The following is a 16,855-nucleotide window of genomic DNA, read 5'->3' as shown; positions in this document are numbered from 1 at the left end:
GTTCCTTGGGAACAGAGACAAACCCTCACCAGGTTACAAACTCCTTTCAGGGACTTGCAGACCTTTGTTGCCCACCACAGGAGGCTGTGCCTGCTGCTTCATGTGCCAGGAATGGCTCATCCATCCTGACACCAACACGGCTGGCAGAGTTTCACTGGCCAGAGGATGAGGATTGGACACACAGAGCTCTGCAGCGAAAGCCAGGGCACGTAGCAGCTGTGGAAGGGACAGGAGCCACCCCGTGGTACAGGAGCCTTCAAGGCTCGGTTGTTCCCTGCTTGGGGATCTCCCAGAGCACATGGGATGGATTCTGGCATTAATTGTCATGTTGTTACTGCCCTGAGCTGCCGGCACTGGGCATTCCCTCACCCACATCCCCCTGCTCACAGCTCCTCGGGGAGACCCAGAGAGGGTGGTGGGAGCCTGTGAGCTGCAGGACCACAGCACCCACACCCCACTGGTGTCCCCATCCCATCCCATCCCATCCCATCCCATCCCATCCCATCCCATCCCATCCCATCCCATCCCATCCCATCCCATCCCATCCCATCCCATCCCATCCCATCCCATCCCCGTCCCCGTCCCATCCCATCCCATCCCCATCCCCATCCCCATCCCCTCCCTCGGTGTCCCGGGGCGCTCCCTCCACGGGGCCCCTCCGGTTGTCTCCGCGGGCCGCAGCCGTGGCGGGCCCGGGGGGCGGTGGCAGCGCTGCCCCCGCCCCGGCGGGGCCGTGCGGAGCCGAGGCGGGGCGGGCCGGGGGCGGGCACCGACGTCAGGCCCCACGGCGGCGGCGGGGGGCGGAAGGCGGCGTGCCGGGGGGTGGGGAGGGGGAGCCCGGCTTTGGGGCGGGGGATGGCGGCGGGCAGGGCGGGCCGGGCGGACTTCGCTCGGGACGGGCAGGGGCAGAGCCCGGGGGAGCCGGCGCCCCGCATGGAGCTGGGCTCGGTGCGGGCCATGGAGCGGGAGCTGGAGCGCTGCCGCCGCCACCTGCGCCGCCTGCAGCGGGCGCTGGCCGAGGAGCGATTCAAGGTGGGGTACCTGGAGGCGGCGCTGGCCCGGGCCCCGCCGCCGCCGCCGCCGCCCGCCGCCCCCCGCCCCGCCGGCAGCTCCCCCGAGGGCGGCAGCGCCGGCAGCTCCGGCGCGGGGGACGCTTCCTCGGCAGGTGGGTGAGGGGGAGCCGTCCCCACCCCGCGCCCCAGGGGACGAGGGTGTCCCCAACCCCTGTGCCATCCCCGGCCCTGCCGCTGCCCGTCCTGCGCTCCCCGTGCCCCCGTGCCCGTGCCGGGGGTAAAGGCGATCCCGAGCCCCTGTGCCATCCCTGCCACGCAGCTGGTGAGTCCGTGCTGGGACTCGGCACGGGACCCCCGTCACTCAGCCAGGAGCACCCCAGGCCGAAACATAGCGGAGAACGCCCAAACTCCTTTTGCCATCCCCATCAAACAGCTAATGCCACCTTGTGCAGTCCCCGACCAACCACCAAGGTCACCCCAAGCCCCCGTCTCCTCCCTGTCCCATCCGCAGGGACATCTCATGCCAAGCCCCCATCCTTGGGTGTGCGGCTGGCCAGTCCCCTGCAGCTGGGCCCTTGGTGATGGGCCACTGGACCACGAGCCACCGCTGGGGCTGGGTCGCTGCAGAGGAGTCACTTCCTCCCGGCGTCACCCGGCTCTTGGGAACACCTCAGCTCAGGTGACACCCTGTGACCTCCTGCGGGGAAGTCCTGAAGGCTCTGAAGCAGAAGCATTCCGGGGTGGTGACATGTCCCGGGGCGTTTTTCTAGGTGGATTGAGGACAATGTTATTTCGCAAGTGCCTGGCTGTGTGGTGACACTGAAGGCACAGCCAGCTAGCGCCGTCAGCCGTCACACTGTCCTACTTCCAGCGGCCTGGAAGTTGTTATTGCATCAGCATTAAACCCGGTTCAAACACAGTCCTGGCAGCTAGGAAATGTCACTTTTAATGCTGCTAATTCTGCAGCTGATTTGAGTTAATTTTGTTCTTGCTCGATTGTTTGGGGTGGTGGATTTCCCTCGTGCTGGTTTGAGATTGCCTGGAGAGCAAGTCCTCTGGTGTCAAATTATGCTTAATATTTAGTTCATTTATATTTATTTAATTAGTCTGCAGTGCTGGAGGAAGTTTCCACTTCACCTTCCTGAGCTGCCTGGAGATGAAATGTCCAAAGTACGTGGCTGCTCTCAGTGTTGTTACCGTGCTGTGCTGGGCTGCACATGTGTTTGTCCCGCTCCCCGTGGCAGCCTGTGCCCAGCCCTGCAGCCAGGAACAAGGACATTGGGAATGCTGCCTTCAAAGGGCTGCCCCAAGCCCCTCTCCAGCTCCCAGCAGCAGGCACGGGCTGTGGTTCTTGGAGAGCTGCTCCGTGGCTGAAGTGGCTGGAGTGCAGCAGAGTGACCAAGTGTAAATCCTTTTGATTTACACTGAGACCTGTGTTTTGTTTATATCTGGGTTATGCTCTTGGATGTTTCCAAAGCCAGGATGGTGCAAGGCTGCTCTCAGGTTGGTGGGTGATGTTAAAGGGGCTTTCCTGAAGCACAGCACAAACCCCTGAGGGTCCTGGCTTTGTAACTTGGAGGGATCCAGCTCTGCACCACCCTTTGAGACCTTTGCAGCTGGTGGGGGTGAGTCTTTTGGGAAGACTTTGAAGTCCAAGGTTGAATGTGCTGTGGTTCAGTGTGGCCTCTTCCTCCTCCCCTAAATGGGTTTCCTCAGGGTCAGCAGCTCCAGGAGGAAGCATCCCCTCTGCTGAGTGCCTGGCTCCTTGCCCTGTGACACGGCTGGGCTCAGCCTTCCCCAGCCTTGTCCTGAGCCTGTCCTGAGCCTTTCCCAGGCATCAGCATTTTCTTTGTTGGGTGTTATAAGGGCCCCTGTGTGCACTGACTGCGCTGACATTCAAGAGCAGAATTTGAGAGCGCAGTAAGAGGTGTGTGGTTGTTGTCTGGATCCCCCTTTCATGGACAGTTGGTTAACCTGGTCCTCTTGTTGTTTCCTTCTCACTTCTCTATGTTTCAGATGTAATTGAAAATTCCTGATTGTGGTGCTGTTTGCTTTTCCTGCCAGCACTCTGGTGGTGTGTAACCCATTCAGTGCTGCCCCTCAGTATTTTAATGTGAATTTTGGAGCTCAGTGGTGCTGTGGCTGTGGCTGAACGCAGTCAGTCCCCAGCTGTAACCACCTTGGGAAGCACCCTCTGGACAGCAAGTGTTGAATATCGTCTTTATGGGAATTACCAGGGAAATACAGTGTTTTCCTTTAAGTAGCTTGTGATTAATCTGATTAAAAGTGGGGAAATCTGGAAGATGCCCCTGTCTGTGGCTATCACATGAGAGCGGCGTGTGTGACAGCCAGATACATGATCCTGGCATCTGAGATAACGCTTGTGCCAGCTCACCCGGGACCAACAAAATCTGAGAGTCAGCGAGCAGATGGCTCAAAACAAAGCGTGGAGAGGACTTAAATTCCCCTCATCTTGGCCATCACCTGTCCCTGTGACTAAACACACAGCTGGCCTTGCAGCTGAGGACGCGCGGTGCCAGGGCACAGCGGCACTCGGGCTGGGTGCTGCTGCCTTCTCCTCCTGTTTGCCACGGAAGGGATGGAGGGCTGAGGGCTGCTGGCAGGCAGGACAGGGTGAGCTGAGCAGGAGATGGTGCTGCTGGCTGAGAGGAGGATGTGGTGATGCTCACTGGAGATGCTTTGTTCCCAGCAGCCAGGTAGCGCAGAGGTGGAACCAACTCAGTGCTGGGTTCCTCGCTTTGTCCTTGGCAAGTGGGGAAAGAGGCTGGCTTTGCCATGGAGCTGGAGCTCCTCTGGAAGGCTGTGGGGTTTGGGAGCCCCTGACCTGCCCTGTGCTGTGCCCTACACCCTAGAAATGTGAGCTCTGGGGTGGGGAGCACTGGCATAGCTGGAATAGCCCATGATGGAGAGGGCTGGATGGATGGAGTGGATCTGGTTACGGCAGGATGCTGCAGCTGCGAGATGTGCTGTAAGTGAATCCCCAGCCCTCTGTTTAGGTGGAATTACAGTTTCTCTCAAGGAAAGATTCTGGAGTCACGTGGGCTCTTCTCCTTGCTCCACTGGACTGCCTTCACTGGTACCTTGGGAAATGGGAAGGGAGCTGCTGGCAGCGGCGGGGTCCTGCCTCAGAGGGCGGTGAGCACAGAAAGGCGGCGGTGGGAGGGTGTACAGCAGAGGGCTGAAATGGGGGAGGGACCCTGGGCATCTGGAGTTCCTGGGGCATTGGCCACCTCACCCCTGCATGCCCAGATGGGGGCTGGATTGGCATGGGTGTTGTGCTGGGGGGTCCTGACATGATTTGGGTAAAGTTGGGTTTTGTTCTTGCTACTTCATCCTGCTTTCAGCTTCTGCTGCTGCTGCGAAAGTGGCACCTCTGTCTGTCCCAGAAAAACTCCCTGCAGCTATGGAAGTAATGGGGCAGCCCTGTCCTGTTGTCCCAAGCTGCACTTAGACCCTGCTGGTTCCTCGTCCCTTTCTTGGAATATTCTGCAGAAGCAGAATGGAAAATAGTGAGCAGAGTCCAGAGCTTGTCCTGGAGCATCCCTTTCTGCCTGGGGCAGGTCATAGTGTGCAGGAGGGGAAGGAAGGGTGATTCCACAGCCAAAGGAAGGTAAAATGTTGCATGGTCTGTGCATTCATCTCCCTTCCTCTAGCACAAGGGTGGGATATTGGTGCCAAAGCAGGGAGCTGCAATGTCCTCCAGTTGTGTCTCCCCAAGAGTCCATCTACCACCTCTGTGTCCTTATATTTAGTTTTAAAATTTTTACTTCTTTATATTTTCCCATTGAATTTTAACTGCTCAGGCAAGGACAAAACCACTGTGTGTGTGTGTGTGTATGTGTGTGTCTGTTTGTGTGTGCACGCCTGCTGGGGACCTTTGAACTGTCTCCATCTGATCTGGGGCCCAACAGCATTTGGGGAGGTGATTTCTCTCCACAAACCCTCCTGATGCCATTGTGACAGCAGCCCCTGAGTGATGTGAGGCCTGAGATGGGGACTGCAGGGTTAACTCTGGGACAGATTGTCACTGTTAAAGAAGATCATAAATAAATGCAAAGTTTATGAGGCTGAAAAGCCTTTGAGTAGAAGAGTTGATGTTTAAAAGCTTTAAGTGAGCAGTAAGTGCTGCTTGTTGGAGTTTTCCCTGTGATGGGCAAATAGTGAAGGACTTGGAGCTGCAAGAGCAGAGGGGAAACCTGTGATCAGCTCTGCCTGTGGCCACCACCATGGCAGCAGCTGCATCTTCTGGGTAGAGGAACAGCCCTTCCAGGTGCCAGGGCCCCACAGACAAGCAGGATGGGTGCACAGAGGGCTGGGGGTCCCTCTCTGTCTTGGTGGGCAGGGGTACCCCCTGGCACAGCAGGCTGCTGCTGTCACTAGCACAGAGATCTCTCCTGGAGGAGGTGGGTCTGGATGCAGCACCCCTGGGTTCTGTCAGCTGGGCACAGCCCCACTGGCTGGCTTTTGACCCCCAGAATTTGGGGCAGAGCTGATGCTGAGCTCCCCCAGCCCGGCAGCATTCAGGGCTGGGTGGTGGTGCTGGGCTGCTCCTTCCCTGTGGAAGGGAAGGAGGGGATGGAGTTTGCCCTTCAGTTCCAGCAGTGCCACGGGCTGTGCCCATCGTGGGGACGAGTACTTCAGCACGGAGGTGGCCCCCAGGCTCACAGTGGCTGACTGTGGGTAATCAGTAGCCCCAGGTAGAAGCAATGGCAGCAGCAGCTCAGGCAAGAAACCCTCATTAGGTGGCTGGATAGAGCTAGAAGTGCCCTGCAGGGCCTGAATACATTTGCATTGTAAGGCTATTGAAATCTGGCTGGGGTTTGTTTTCTTTCTGTTTCCCTGGGAAGATACTTCTGTGTATCAGGGCTTTTTGTTCCTGGGGTTCCTCCTCCCCTCCTGGCCAGCGATGCCAGTCGGGATCCCAGTGGATGGCTCTGCTCTGTCTCCTGCTGGATGCTGTCTGCTGTGGCCAGCCCTGCAGCAGTGATCACAGGGAGAAGCTTTCCTCTGTGCTGCAAGGGAATTCATATTCTCTTGGCTCAGAGAAAGGGGCCTGTCTGTCCTGGGGTGACTTTATGACACTGGTATCCCAAATCACCTGGTTTATGTTATATATCAAGTTCTGCACCTTTAAGACTGGCTCTGAGAGCGAAGGGGGGAAAGAAGAAGCCGCAGTTTGTGTTGAAGGAAAACATCACTCCCACACATCCTGCTCCTGGACTGTAGTGTCTGCAGCACGGACAGACAGCAGGACAGAGCTTCTCTTTGGCTTTTAGTTAGTTTTAGCTAGCTGAGGCAGAGGAGTTCTCTGGACTTTTTTCCCTTTTTTTCCTGGATCTGTTCAAACCTGCTTTGGACTGAAAACCCAGACAAACCCCTGGAGCTCACTCCTGTGGCCCACCGGGGCCTGGGCCTCGGCACTGTCCGGCACCAGAGGAACTGATCAGAACCTGAGCAGGCTGAGCTACACCACATCAAGAGGACTTTTCTTCCTGGATTTGCCATCCCTTCGAAGAATGAGAGGTTTTATTGTTTAATATTATTCAGTTTTTGTTAAATAAACAGTTTTTTCCACTTCTCTCCAAGGATATCTCTTTTTACCAAACCAGTTACAGGGAGAGGCCTTTTGAATTTTGCTTTCCTGGGGGAACTGTATTTGGAGGTTCTCTCCCAAATTTGCCCTAAACTAGGACAGTGTCCATCCATCCATTCCAGAAAGTGGCACCTCTGCCCCCTTGGTTTGTGGCATTTCTGGATTTTCCTCCCACTGAGCTCACCTGGAGCAGTGGCTGGGAGCCAGCCTGAGGGAACACACAGAACTCACCCTATCCCCAAGAGTCATCATCGAGCAGGCTTCATTTCCCACCCCAAATTACTTAATCAGTGTTTGCTAAGCAGGATAATTGGCATGTGTAGATCAGTAGCAGCAGCACTTCTTGGCTTCCTTGGCTGGAGCTGGAGCTGACCCTGGCCAGCCTGAGCGGAATCCCAGAGCACTCCTGCAGATCTGCCTCCAGAAAAGTCCCAGCTCTAAAGTTCCTGGATTTTTTGAAGATCTGGCAGATAGGGAGACCTTTGTGCTGGGACGGGGCTTTCTGCCATGGACAGTTTTTTTTCCATGGGTGATTATTTTTGGCTGTGAATCAACACCTCCTCCTCCTCCTGTGCTGGGGAGCAAACCTGGCCCAACCAACTGAGCACCAGGCTGGGGCAAGAGGAGCAGCTGGGGTCTGTGGTAGATACAGCCACAGCTGCCTCCCTCTTGGAGAAGAACCACAATGCAAGAGCTGGCCCAGGCCTTCACCTGAAGTGAAAGGTTTTTTCTGACCAGCCACCACCTTTCATTCCCTTTCCATCTGGTGTTTTGAGAGGCCAGGGGCAGTGCTGCCCCTCTGCCTCTCTGCCCTCCTCCCCACACTAGCTTGGCTCTGGCACTGTGCCTGGCACTGCCCTGAGGGCAGGATGCTCCAAGTGACCTCCCTGTTCTCCAGGCACCTCTCAGCTGTGCCCCAGGGAGTGCAGCTTGGGGCTGATGCAGCACAGACCTCAGGGTTTCGATTCCACGGGGAAGTGATACAGGAAGAGACATTTAGTGCTGGACTGAGGACCTGCTGTGCTCCTTGGCAGGAAGGCTGGAAACATTTTCATTTATTCCTCTTCCCTCTGTGCAGCCTCTGGCAATGGGAGAGCTGCTGCTCTGCACTAGTGAGGGAGAGCCTGGACCTCCTGAGAGCCCAGCAGGGCAGGCACTGGTGGAGCTGGGGAAGCCAGGCTCTCCTCTGGTGTCTCCCACCTCAGCCCCAGACTCTGCAGCCCTGGCTGTGTTCCTGCCATGGCTCCAGCACACAGAGATTTTCCTCTCCCAAACCAAAGCACTCTGGCTGCTCTTTCAGTCCTTGGCTTCTTTAGCCACTTGCACAGTGCTCCCCAGCCTCACTCTCCCATTCCACTCTTCCTGTGGGAAAACACCCCCAGTGTTGGAGGTGCCGGTGTGGCTCTGGAGCTGCTTTCTGGTTGCTGTGAGCCCTGGGTGCCCAGCACCAGCCCTGGGTGCCTGCCACAAGCCCTGGGTGCCCAGCACTAGCCCTGGGTGCCTGCCACAAGCCCTGGGTGCCCAGCACTAGCCCTGGGTGCCCAGCACCAGCCCTTGCCCAGCTCTGGCAAGCACTGGGGCTCCTGCAGCTCCTGTGGCGGTGACTGGAGGACTCTTGCACAAGAGCCCAGAAATAGCAATGCATGGGCTGGTGGGTAGGGGCTGGGCAGATGCCAGGCAGACAGCCAGACACCAGGCAGGCTGTGCAGGGCTGGCTGCTGGTGGGGAGGATGGTGGAACTCAGCTCCCGGCTCTTGCTGCAGGGATGCTCCCAGCTGGAGCTGGGGGCGGTTGGCGGGGGTTGAGAACAGGGTTGGCAGCATCTCCTCACCCAGGACTGGTCTCTGTCACCGAGGGCTGAAGGGTGCCAGGGTGTGGGTGGGTGCTCCCCCAACCACGGGCAGAGGAGGAAAGTGCAGCTGCTTTGCAGATTTTGAGGTTTTGTTGTTGGTTGTTTTTTTTTTGGAAAGGTGAAAAGAATATGAAAACCAAACTAAAAATACAGCCCAGCAGTTTTAGTGTGGACTGTGCAAGACCACCTGCCTGGGTTGGTGGTGCACCACAGGGTGGGCCTGGTTTGGCGTTCCCAGGACACTCAGGGCAGTTGTCCTCCTGGCCGTGGCACTTTGTGTGTCACTGTTTGGTGTCAGCCTGGGGGTGGCCAGCCTGGGGAGGGGCTCCAGGAGGTCTGGCAGCTCATCCAAGTGCTCAGCTCATGCCCTGTGCTGGATAAAGAGCCGGATGTACAAAGTGGGAAAGGAGAGGCTGGTGCCATGGGCGGGAGTGGCCAGGAAGTGTCTCTGGCTGGGGGAAAAATGTGGAAAAGCCCCTCCCTGCCTGCATGCAGGGATCTGTACATGGAAAATCAGCTGCCTGCTGCCCCCGCGGCTCTGCAGCCATCGCGCTGAGGATGAGCAGCTGCATCTTGTGCTGGTGCTGCTGCGGGGCTCCCCGAGGCATCAGCGGAGTGTGGTTTCCTGCCATGAGCAAGGCTGATGCTCTCAGTTTAGCTACTGTCACCTTCCTGGCAGGGCCTCGGGCTCTGGAGGGCTGAGGGGTGCAGGGGTGTGGGGTTTGTTGTGGAGTGTGGAGGAAACTCTCCATCCATTAAGGGACAAAGCAAGGACATGCTCAGCTTGAGCCAAAGCAGGAGTGAATGGGGGAGTTGGTGGGGGATGGTCAGCAGCAAAGACTGTCACATCTCAGGCACTGCCTGTGCCAATGTCCTGGGGACAAGGGGAGCCTCATCTCACCAAAGTGCTTGGGATGGGGCAGGGCAAGGGTGGGAAATGGCAGCTGTAGGGCTGCACCCTGTGCCCCTAACTCAGCACTCACAGCCCGTGGGTACAGGAGGCTCTGGATGTCCCTGCCGTGCCAGGGCTGGACGCAGCCCCCAGGCAGGCAGAGCTGTGCTGGAGGCAGCAGTGGCTCCTCATCCTGGATGCCAGGTGCCAACAGCTCCCTGTTCTCCAGCCACGCTGAACCACAGCACTGGCACTGCCGTGCTGCCCCAAAATGCTGCATCCGAGCCTGTCATGGACATCCCTGGGAGCGGGAATCAGGTGGTGGCAGTGCTCTGGCAGGATCCCCTCAGGTCTCCCACCCGCGTCTTGGCACTTCACTCTCCGATGGCTCTGCCTTCCCCGTGTGCCCGACAGAGCATTATCCCTCCTGCCCGGCTCCCATCTGGCCCCGGTGCCCGCTCCAGGCCCTGCCCCACTCCCGGGCCCCGAGGGCAGGATGCGGTCGGGGGCTCTGGCAGGGGACGGTGCCCGCACTGCCGGGACGGGGCAGCGGTGCCGGCACAGCCTGAACCAGGGCACTCTTTGCACTTGAACGCTTGGCTGGCGCCCTGACATATTGGGGTCGATGACTCTGGCACTTCGTATTTCCTTTGGCTACATGCGGCTGGGGAGGGCGGTTTAACCCCTGCCTGCCCACGTCCTGCTCTGGCAGCCCCAGCGTGGGGCAGGGCTGCTCCCGGCTCCTGCAGGCTGTGGTTCCCTGAAGCAGGAGGAGCAGGGCTGGGAAGAGCCTGTGTCCTTCAGCCGTAGTGACTTGAGGGGCTGGGGAGGTTTTGCTGTCAAGTGGGCACAGCATCGCCAGGTCACAGCAAGGAAGTAAGACCGTGGTGGAAGGGGTGATGGAGCCAGCTCCCCTTTTCCCCCCGCTCTCCTTGCGGTGGCCGGGGGGCAGCCGCATATGCTGCTGTGCCATCACCATCCCCTCCCTGTCCTCCTCCTCCTCCTCGGCGGTCCCCAGACCCCTGCGGAGGGTCGGCGTGGCTGCGTGCGGGGGGACGCTGAGCTCGGCTCCCCCCGGCGAGGCAGGGGCGGGAGGCGGGACGCGCCGCCGTTGCCAGGCGGCACCTCCTTCCCTGGGCACCCTTGGCAGAAGGGTGCCGTGTGCCCGGCCAGGCGTCCGTGTCCGGCTCTGCCATCCAGCCCCGGGCCCGCGGCCCCCGCCTCCCGCCCGCCGCCTTTGTTGTGAGATGAGAGCGGGCTGAGCGCAGCCCTCCGAGCATGGAGCCGCTGAGCCACCGCGGCCTGCCTCGCCTCTCCTGGATCGACACCCTCTACAGCAGTACGTGGTCTGGGCCGGCGGGGGAGGCGAGGGGGACGAGGGGCTGGGTCGCCCCTACCTGTTGTGTAACGCTGGGCAGGGATGCTGTGCCGGGGGAGCCTGGGCTGGGCGTCCCAGGCGGAGCCGAGCCCGGGCACGGGGCTGACGATGCCGGCGGGGAGTTGTGCTCCTTTCCGTGAGCATCCCGCATGCCCTGGTAGCAGGACGGCGCTGGCCAGGATCGGTCCGGCATCCCCCAGGTTCTGGGGAGCCGCTGCCTGCTCCGGGGGGCTGCGTGAGCAGGATGGGGACGGTGGCGGTGGCCCCGGCGCGGTGGGGCTCGCTGAGGCTGCAGCAGGTCATTCCTGGCAGCTGGCACTGCCCGCTGAGGCTTTGGGCATGGGGGTGTTTTTTGGCCCCAGGTCCCGCTGCCGTCCCTGCTCGGCGGTGGGAAGGCTCCTCTCCCTCCCTCGGCTGATTTTCTCAGCGAGCTCCCGGCGCTGTGCCGGTGCTGTGGCAACGCCGTGTCGGTACCGGGGGCTGGTACCGGCGGGGCCGGGGGCGTCCTGCAGCAGCCCCGGGGGTGCGAATCCCCCGATCCCACGTTCGGGCAGCAGGGAGGAGGAGTGAGCCCCGCAGCCGTGCCGGTCCTGGTCTCACGGCAGCCAGGGACGTGGCCAGGGGATGAGGGGCTCGGTCACAGGGTCCTCGTTGTTATTTCGGGGCAGCGTTGAGCTCTGAACCCCGGGGTGGGGTTTGGGGGTGCGGTGTAGAGCTCGGAGCCTGGTGCTGGTGGGGCAGCGAGGTTTGGCACGGGTGCGTGGGAAGGTGGGATGCTCCCGAGCATGCTCCATGCATGGATCTGGCATCTGTCATGCCCTAGAGGGAGCAGAGGCCACCAAGGGGCGCCTTGTGTAGGGCTGAGCCCCCTCCCCAAGTTTTCCAGCCCAAAGCCTCTGACATCCCCAGCCAGAGGCCACATCCAGCAGCAGCAGCCCCGGGGGCTGGGGTGGCTGTGCAGGTGTTTGGGCTGGAGCCCAGGGGCCACATCCAGCCCCAGCCTCTGCACCCTCCTTCCCAGCCACGGCATCTCTGCAAAGCCGTGCCTCTGCCATCCCAAATCCTGCTCCAGCTGCCCTCCCCAAGGTGTGGGGGAGGCTGCTTGGCATGCCCATGTTTTAGGGGATGCAGGGCAGGGTCCAGCGTCCATCACACTGGGCAAGGCAGTGATGGTGTGGAGGAGATGCTGATGTGTTGAGACACTGTTTAGCAGAGGCCCACAGAGGCAGGTCCGAGGCCAGCTCGCACATCTGTGTTGTCATGGTGAATTTTCACCCAGGCACAGGGAAACCATGGCGTTTCCCCAAAATCTCACTGGCTCTGTGCGGATGTTGGGCTTTTCTTGGAAGTGGGATGGAATGGATGGAATTGGGCTGTGCCCACACACTGATGGGGTGTCAGGGAACAGCACGTGTCCAGATGGAAATGCCATCCTGAGCTGCTGTGACTGTGCTCTGTCCAGGCTGGGCAGGAGCCATCTGCTGCCCTTGGCTGAGCTCCCTCATGGGGACCTGGCAGTAACCTGGGTCAGCCTGGAAAGATGTGGCAGAGCAAAAACATTTTCCTGGGAAAAAGAATCCTTCATGGAGACGTGTTCCTGGCCCTGTCACCCTGCTGGAGCCATGTGCCAGCTCACAGGGCCTCTGCCCTGATGGGTGTCAGCATCCCTCAGTGTAGCTCGGGCTTGGATCCAGCTCAGGGCCCCGGGGCTGCCTGTGGGGTTGGGGCTACAAGGCTGTTTCAGGTCGGGGTGTCCTTGCCCCCCAGAGTGGCTCCCCTGGGCCAGGCTTCCTCCCTCCCCTCGGTCTCCATGCCTGGGGTGCAGCAGGATTTCCACTGCTGCTAAAAATCAGGAGCAAAAATAGCACTGGGTTTTGGCACGGGCACAGAACAGGCTGCAGGGGCAATGCAGCTGTGGGGGGAGGAGGGAGGGAGGCGCTGGGTTTGGGCTGCCGGGGTGGCACAAGCACCCCACAGGCAGGGAGACACAGGGGACAACCTCTCTGTGCCCCCTTGCCCCTCAGTGTTTCCCATGCCTGTCCTGGTGCTTGGTGCTGCTTGCTCCCCTCCCTGTAGCAGCTTCTGGGGGTGCTGGGGAGGTTCCTCTGCCGTGGGGACCTGGCTCTGTCCTGTGGGCAGCACAGGGTTCCTCTCCTTGGGTGCCTGTTGGGCAATGCCTGTGGATCTCATCTCATCTCAGGGACTGGCATGTAGATCTGCTCCAGCTGGTAGCAACAGGAGCCAGGTCATTCCTGCATCCCTGCAGCCCAGTCCCTTCCCTCTCCATGCCACCTTCTTCCCTGCACTGCTGCAGGTGTCACCTCCCAGGGTCCCCAGCTGCCTCATTAACGCTGTTTCCTCATTACCTGGATGCTGAGCCACCCTGCCTGGGTTGCCAGGACTGCCACAGTGACAGTGCCACTCTGGGTGTCCCTGTGTTTAAGCCTGGAGCTGCAGACCTTGGCCATGGTGAAGGTCTGCAATGGTGTCTGATGGCCTCCGAACTGCTGGGGACCATCAGCTTTGGCCCCTCTCTGCTGACTTGGCTCCTCCTTAGACCCCACCTGATGGGAAAAGGTGCTTGGGTGAGAGGTTTGGGTTGCTCTGGGGCATTTCCAGCCTAGGGACAGTCCCTGTACCTGTTGAGGGGGTCAGGGGAGCTGTGTGGGGTGGCTGTCCTGGGGAGTGGCCATCACGGGGGACACCAGTACTAATGAGCCTTATGCTGCCATGCCCCTGGATGGTGCTGGACACATCGCAGCTGGGACCTGTCCAAGACAGGAGAGACGATGGACATCCCACCATGAGGAGGCAGGACAGGTTAGAGCCAGGGATTCTTTTTTTCTGGAAGCTGAGGACCAGGGGATGTTATGGGTGGGGGGCCCAATCCAGTCAGCTCCTGGGTTGAAGTTGTGCTGTGGTGGCCAACTGAGGGTGTCCCCACAGCCTCTGAGGGATTGCTAAAGAGGTAAGGTCTGAGAGGAGCTGTGGTTTCCTAGCGGACATGGGGTGCATCTGGCCCATGTCACAGCTCTCCTCCAGCCCCCCTCAGGTGCAGGATGGGACTCCCCATCCCTCCCCACTGGAAATGCCAGGACTCCTGGCCTGAGCATACTTTGCAGCGCTCTTTGATTTAAAGATTTATCCACTTTCCCTAGGAAGCAGGATGTAATATTAATGTGCTGAGCAGTGTTGGTGGGAGCCAGGGAGTCTGGATGGCCAGGGCCGTGGGCATATGGAGTGGCAGAGGTGTGGGGTTTGATCTGGGGTGGCTGCTCTGATACCAGTGCACCCCGTTTTGGCCAGGTTATCAGCTGGGATCTTAGTTGGGGTCTCCCCAATGTCTGTGCCCAGTGTCTGTGGGGATGTGGCTTCCGGGGATCCATGGGGCTGCTGGATGGGAGGGGAGTGAGGGGCTGGCGAGGGATCAGGGTGGTGTTGGATGAGCCCCCCCACTTCTTTGGCAGCTGCCAAGGGGCTCCTGGCTGCAAGCACTGGGGGGGGGGGGGGGCTGTCTGCACCCCTCGGCCGTCCCTGCCGCAGCCGGGCTCCCTTCCCCCTCCCCTTTGTCAGCATCTAGGGGCTGCTGCAGCCACCTCTTCCCGCTGCCACCGTGCTGCTGCCGTTCCCATGGTAACAGGTTAGGATGTACCCCGGTCCCCCGCTGCTCTCCAGGGCCCCGCTGCAGACCCTGGAGTCCCCCCCGCCCTCCCACTTGGGGCTCTGTCTCCCCGAAATGGCTTCCCCTGGGCCATGGGTGGTGGGGGATTGTTGCTCAGCGTGGGGCACCCCAAAACGGGTGCTGTTCTGGGGCGGGGGCCTCATCCTGCGCTGGGAACGCAGCCCCGCTTCGGCCCCCACCGGGAGGCAGTGGAGCCCTTCTGCCAGGGGGCTGGCACTGCCCTCCGTGCTGTGGATCCAGGCGGCCTGGCACGCATTTCCACGCTTCCAGGAGTGTGGGCATGGGCGAGCGAGGAGGACGGCGGCTATGGCTGCCAGCCCAGCTCCTGTCTCCCAGGGGATGGCACAGGGATGGTGGCCGGCGGGCAGGCAGAGCACGGCCACTTGCATGGGGCTGGAGCGTCTGGCAGAGCAGCTGTCCCTATGCAGACGAGGCCGTCGGGCTCTCGGTTCCGTTAATTATTCAAATATAGGGAAGTGTGTCGAGCAGAGGATGCCTGCGGGGCCGAGGATGCGCGGTGTGATGTCTTCTTGCCTGTTTGGCTGAGCAGGCAGCGAGGCTGGGCTGGGCCGTCCGTGAGTGGCCCTGGGAGCTGCCCGCGGGTAACCACAGGCTGGGCTGGGTGGCCTTGGTGCCACACGGTGACCCTGAGCCCTGCCTGGATGCTCACGGCCACCCTCTCTCACCCCGGCAGACTTCAACTATGGTGCGGACGAGTACGACGCCGAGGGCAACGAGGAGCCCAAGGCGCTTCCAGAGGGCTCGGAAACCATGCCCTACATCGATGAATCGCCCACCATGTCCCCCCAGCTCAGCGCCCGCGGCCAGGAGAGCGGGGACGGTGTCTCGCCCACGCCCACCGATGGCCTCGGCACAGGGGTAGGTGCTGGGGGCGGATGGGGGGCTCGGGGCTCTGCGTGTCCGGCTCGGGTGTCAGCGGTGTTTGTGCTGCTGTGACCTGGGGGACTGTGCCCGGCAGCCCAATTTCTGCTGGCTGTGGCAGTCTGGGCGCCGGGGAGCAGCAGTTCGGGGGATGCCATGCCCGTGGGACACGCCGTATTCCTGCCCCGCAGTGCCGTGCCGGTGGCAGAGCCAGGAGGGGATGGGCTGGCCCGAGAGCGGGGTCCCGGGGCAGGGAGCTCCCGGGGTCCCCAGCTCCCGGAGCCCTTGGGGACAGCGGCTCCGCCGGGCTGCCGGCTCCATCTAGTGGCACTCGGGGACCAGTCACCAGCAGGGGTGGGGACACAAGGTGCCCCCCCTCGCTCTGGACTATTTAGATGTAACTTCTGCTGTTCGCAGCGCATCCTTGGGAAGTCCTTTGGTTTTCCAAGAGAGGAAGAATACCCGCAGAGATGCGGGGTGGGATCCAAAGGGAAAAATGTGGGGTTTTTCCAGAATGAAAGTTTCCATAAGGCCCGGGAGCGGTGGGGCCCAGGCAGGCACATTGGCCCCTCGGCTTTAGTGCACGGAGCAACCGCACGGGCCCGGGCTGGAGGATCCCCCGGCGCTGCCGCTGCCCGGGCCCGGAGAAGTGAAGTTTTATTTTTGTCATGGAAAGAGTTAAGCTCCTGACCCGGATGCTGAGGCAGAGGAGGGAGAGGTGTGGCTTCCTCCCCGGGGCTGCCCTGCGCAGCATCGTCATCCCGGCACCCAGCGCCCCTGGGGAGGGAGAGGAGGGTGCTGCCCTCTGCCATCGCCTCCCGGCGCTGTCTCTAAACCACTCGGGCTTCGGGCTCCTTGTCCCCTCAGCACAGCCTTCGAGCCCCAGCCCTGACACCCCGGTGCTGGGGTGAGAGCGCTGGATCTGAGCCCGAGCTAGCAGGGACAGCAGAGGGTGGCTCTGGGAAGCAGGGCTGAGGGGAGATGCTGGCAGAGGGGTGTCACTGAGGGCTGGTGGGGCACGCTGGCTCTGGGCACAGGCAGGGATGTTGACTTGGTTGTGACCGACAGGATTGGGTTGGAGCCCAGTGCCAGCTCTGCCTCCGTCTCTTCATGTGGACCTGCTTGTGCTGGGGCTTGGCAGAGCACCCTCCAATACCAGTGCTGTGTGTCCACCTCCATGAGGGGCACAGGCTTGTGCTTGTGTGGCTGATGGCACAGGGTGCCAGGTTCACCCCACTGCTCTCCTCCAGTGAGGCAGGACTGGTGTCACTGCCTTGGAGGAGGTTTCTGGTGGGGTGTGTAATCTTGAAAGCTCCTGGGGCAGCTGTAACCATGTCTGGGGCCTGTGACTGCTGTGTGCAGACACGTCTTAACCCTCCCCATCCCACCTGGGAAACACGAGGTCGTGGTGTGGAGTTGGTGTTGCAGCCCCTGCTGGGGTACTGCTGGGTTTGGTTGGCAGCGTGGGCACATTCCCCTGGCCAGGGACCATTCCCCACTCTGTGGACCTAGCCAAGTTGGGCAGGGTTGTGGTGCAAAGGC

General features: G+C 60.7%; 1 protein-coding gene across 3 annotated transcripts in view; it reads left to right on the top strand.

Moving 5' to 3' along the window:
- Positions 1-855: 855 nt before the first annotated feature.
- The window catches only part of ABR (ABR activator of RhoGEF and GTPase), a 38,382-nt gene continuing 22,382 nt past the window's right edge, over positions 856-16,855 (top strand). For 2 of the 3 annotated variants that reach the window (XR_015774462.1, XM_088066377.1), the window contains exons 1-2: positions 856-1,165; positions 15,126-15,310. Coding sequence is in view for 2 of the 3 variants with exons in the window: in XM_088066377.1 (XP_087922503.1) it covers positions 856-1,165; positions 15,126-15,310 (495 nt within the window). In the remaining variant the exon portion in view is untranslated. Of the gene's footprint in view, positions 1,166-10,517; positions 10,711-15,125; positions 15,311-16,855 lie in introns of those variants that run through there. The other variant, XM_088066378.1, reaches the window with a different exon arrangement.

This window comes from Pseudopodoces humilis, chromosome 23, assembly GCF_049639895.1.
Source record: "Pseudopodoces humilis isolate 2021_Gansu_Grassland_sample_001 chromosome 23, ASM4963989v1, whole genome shotgun sequence".
NCBI lineage: Eukaryota > Metazoa > Chordata > Aves > Passeriformes > Paridae > Pseudopodoces > Pseudopodoces humilis.
Note: the sequence above shows the minus strand (reverse complement) of the source record. Positions and strands in the feature narration are given on the sequence as shown.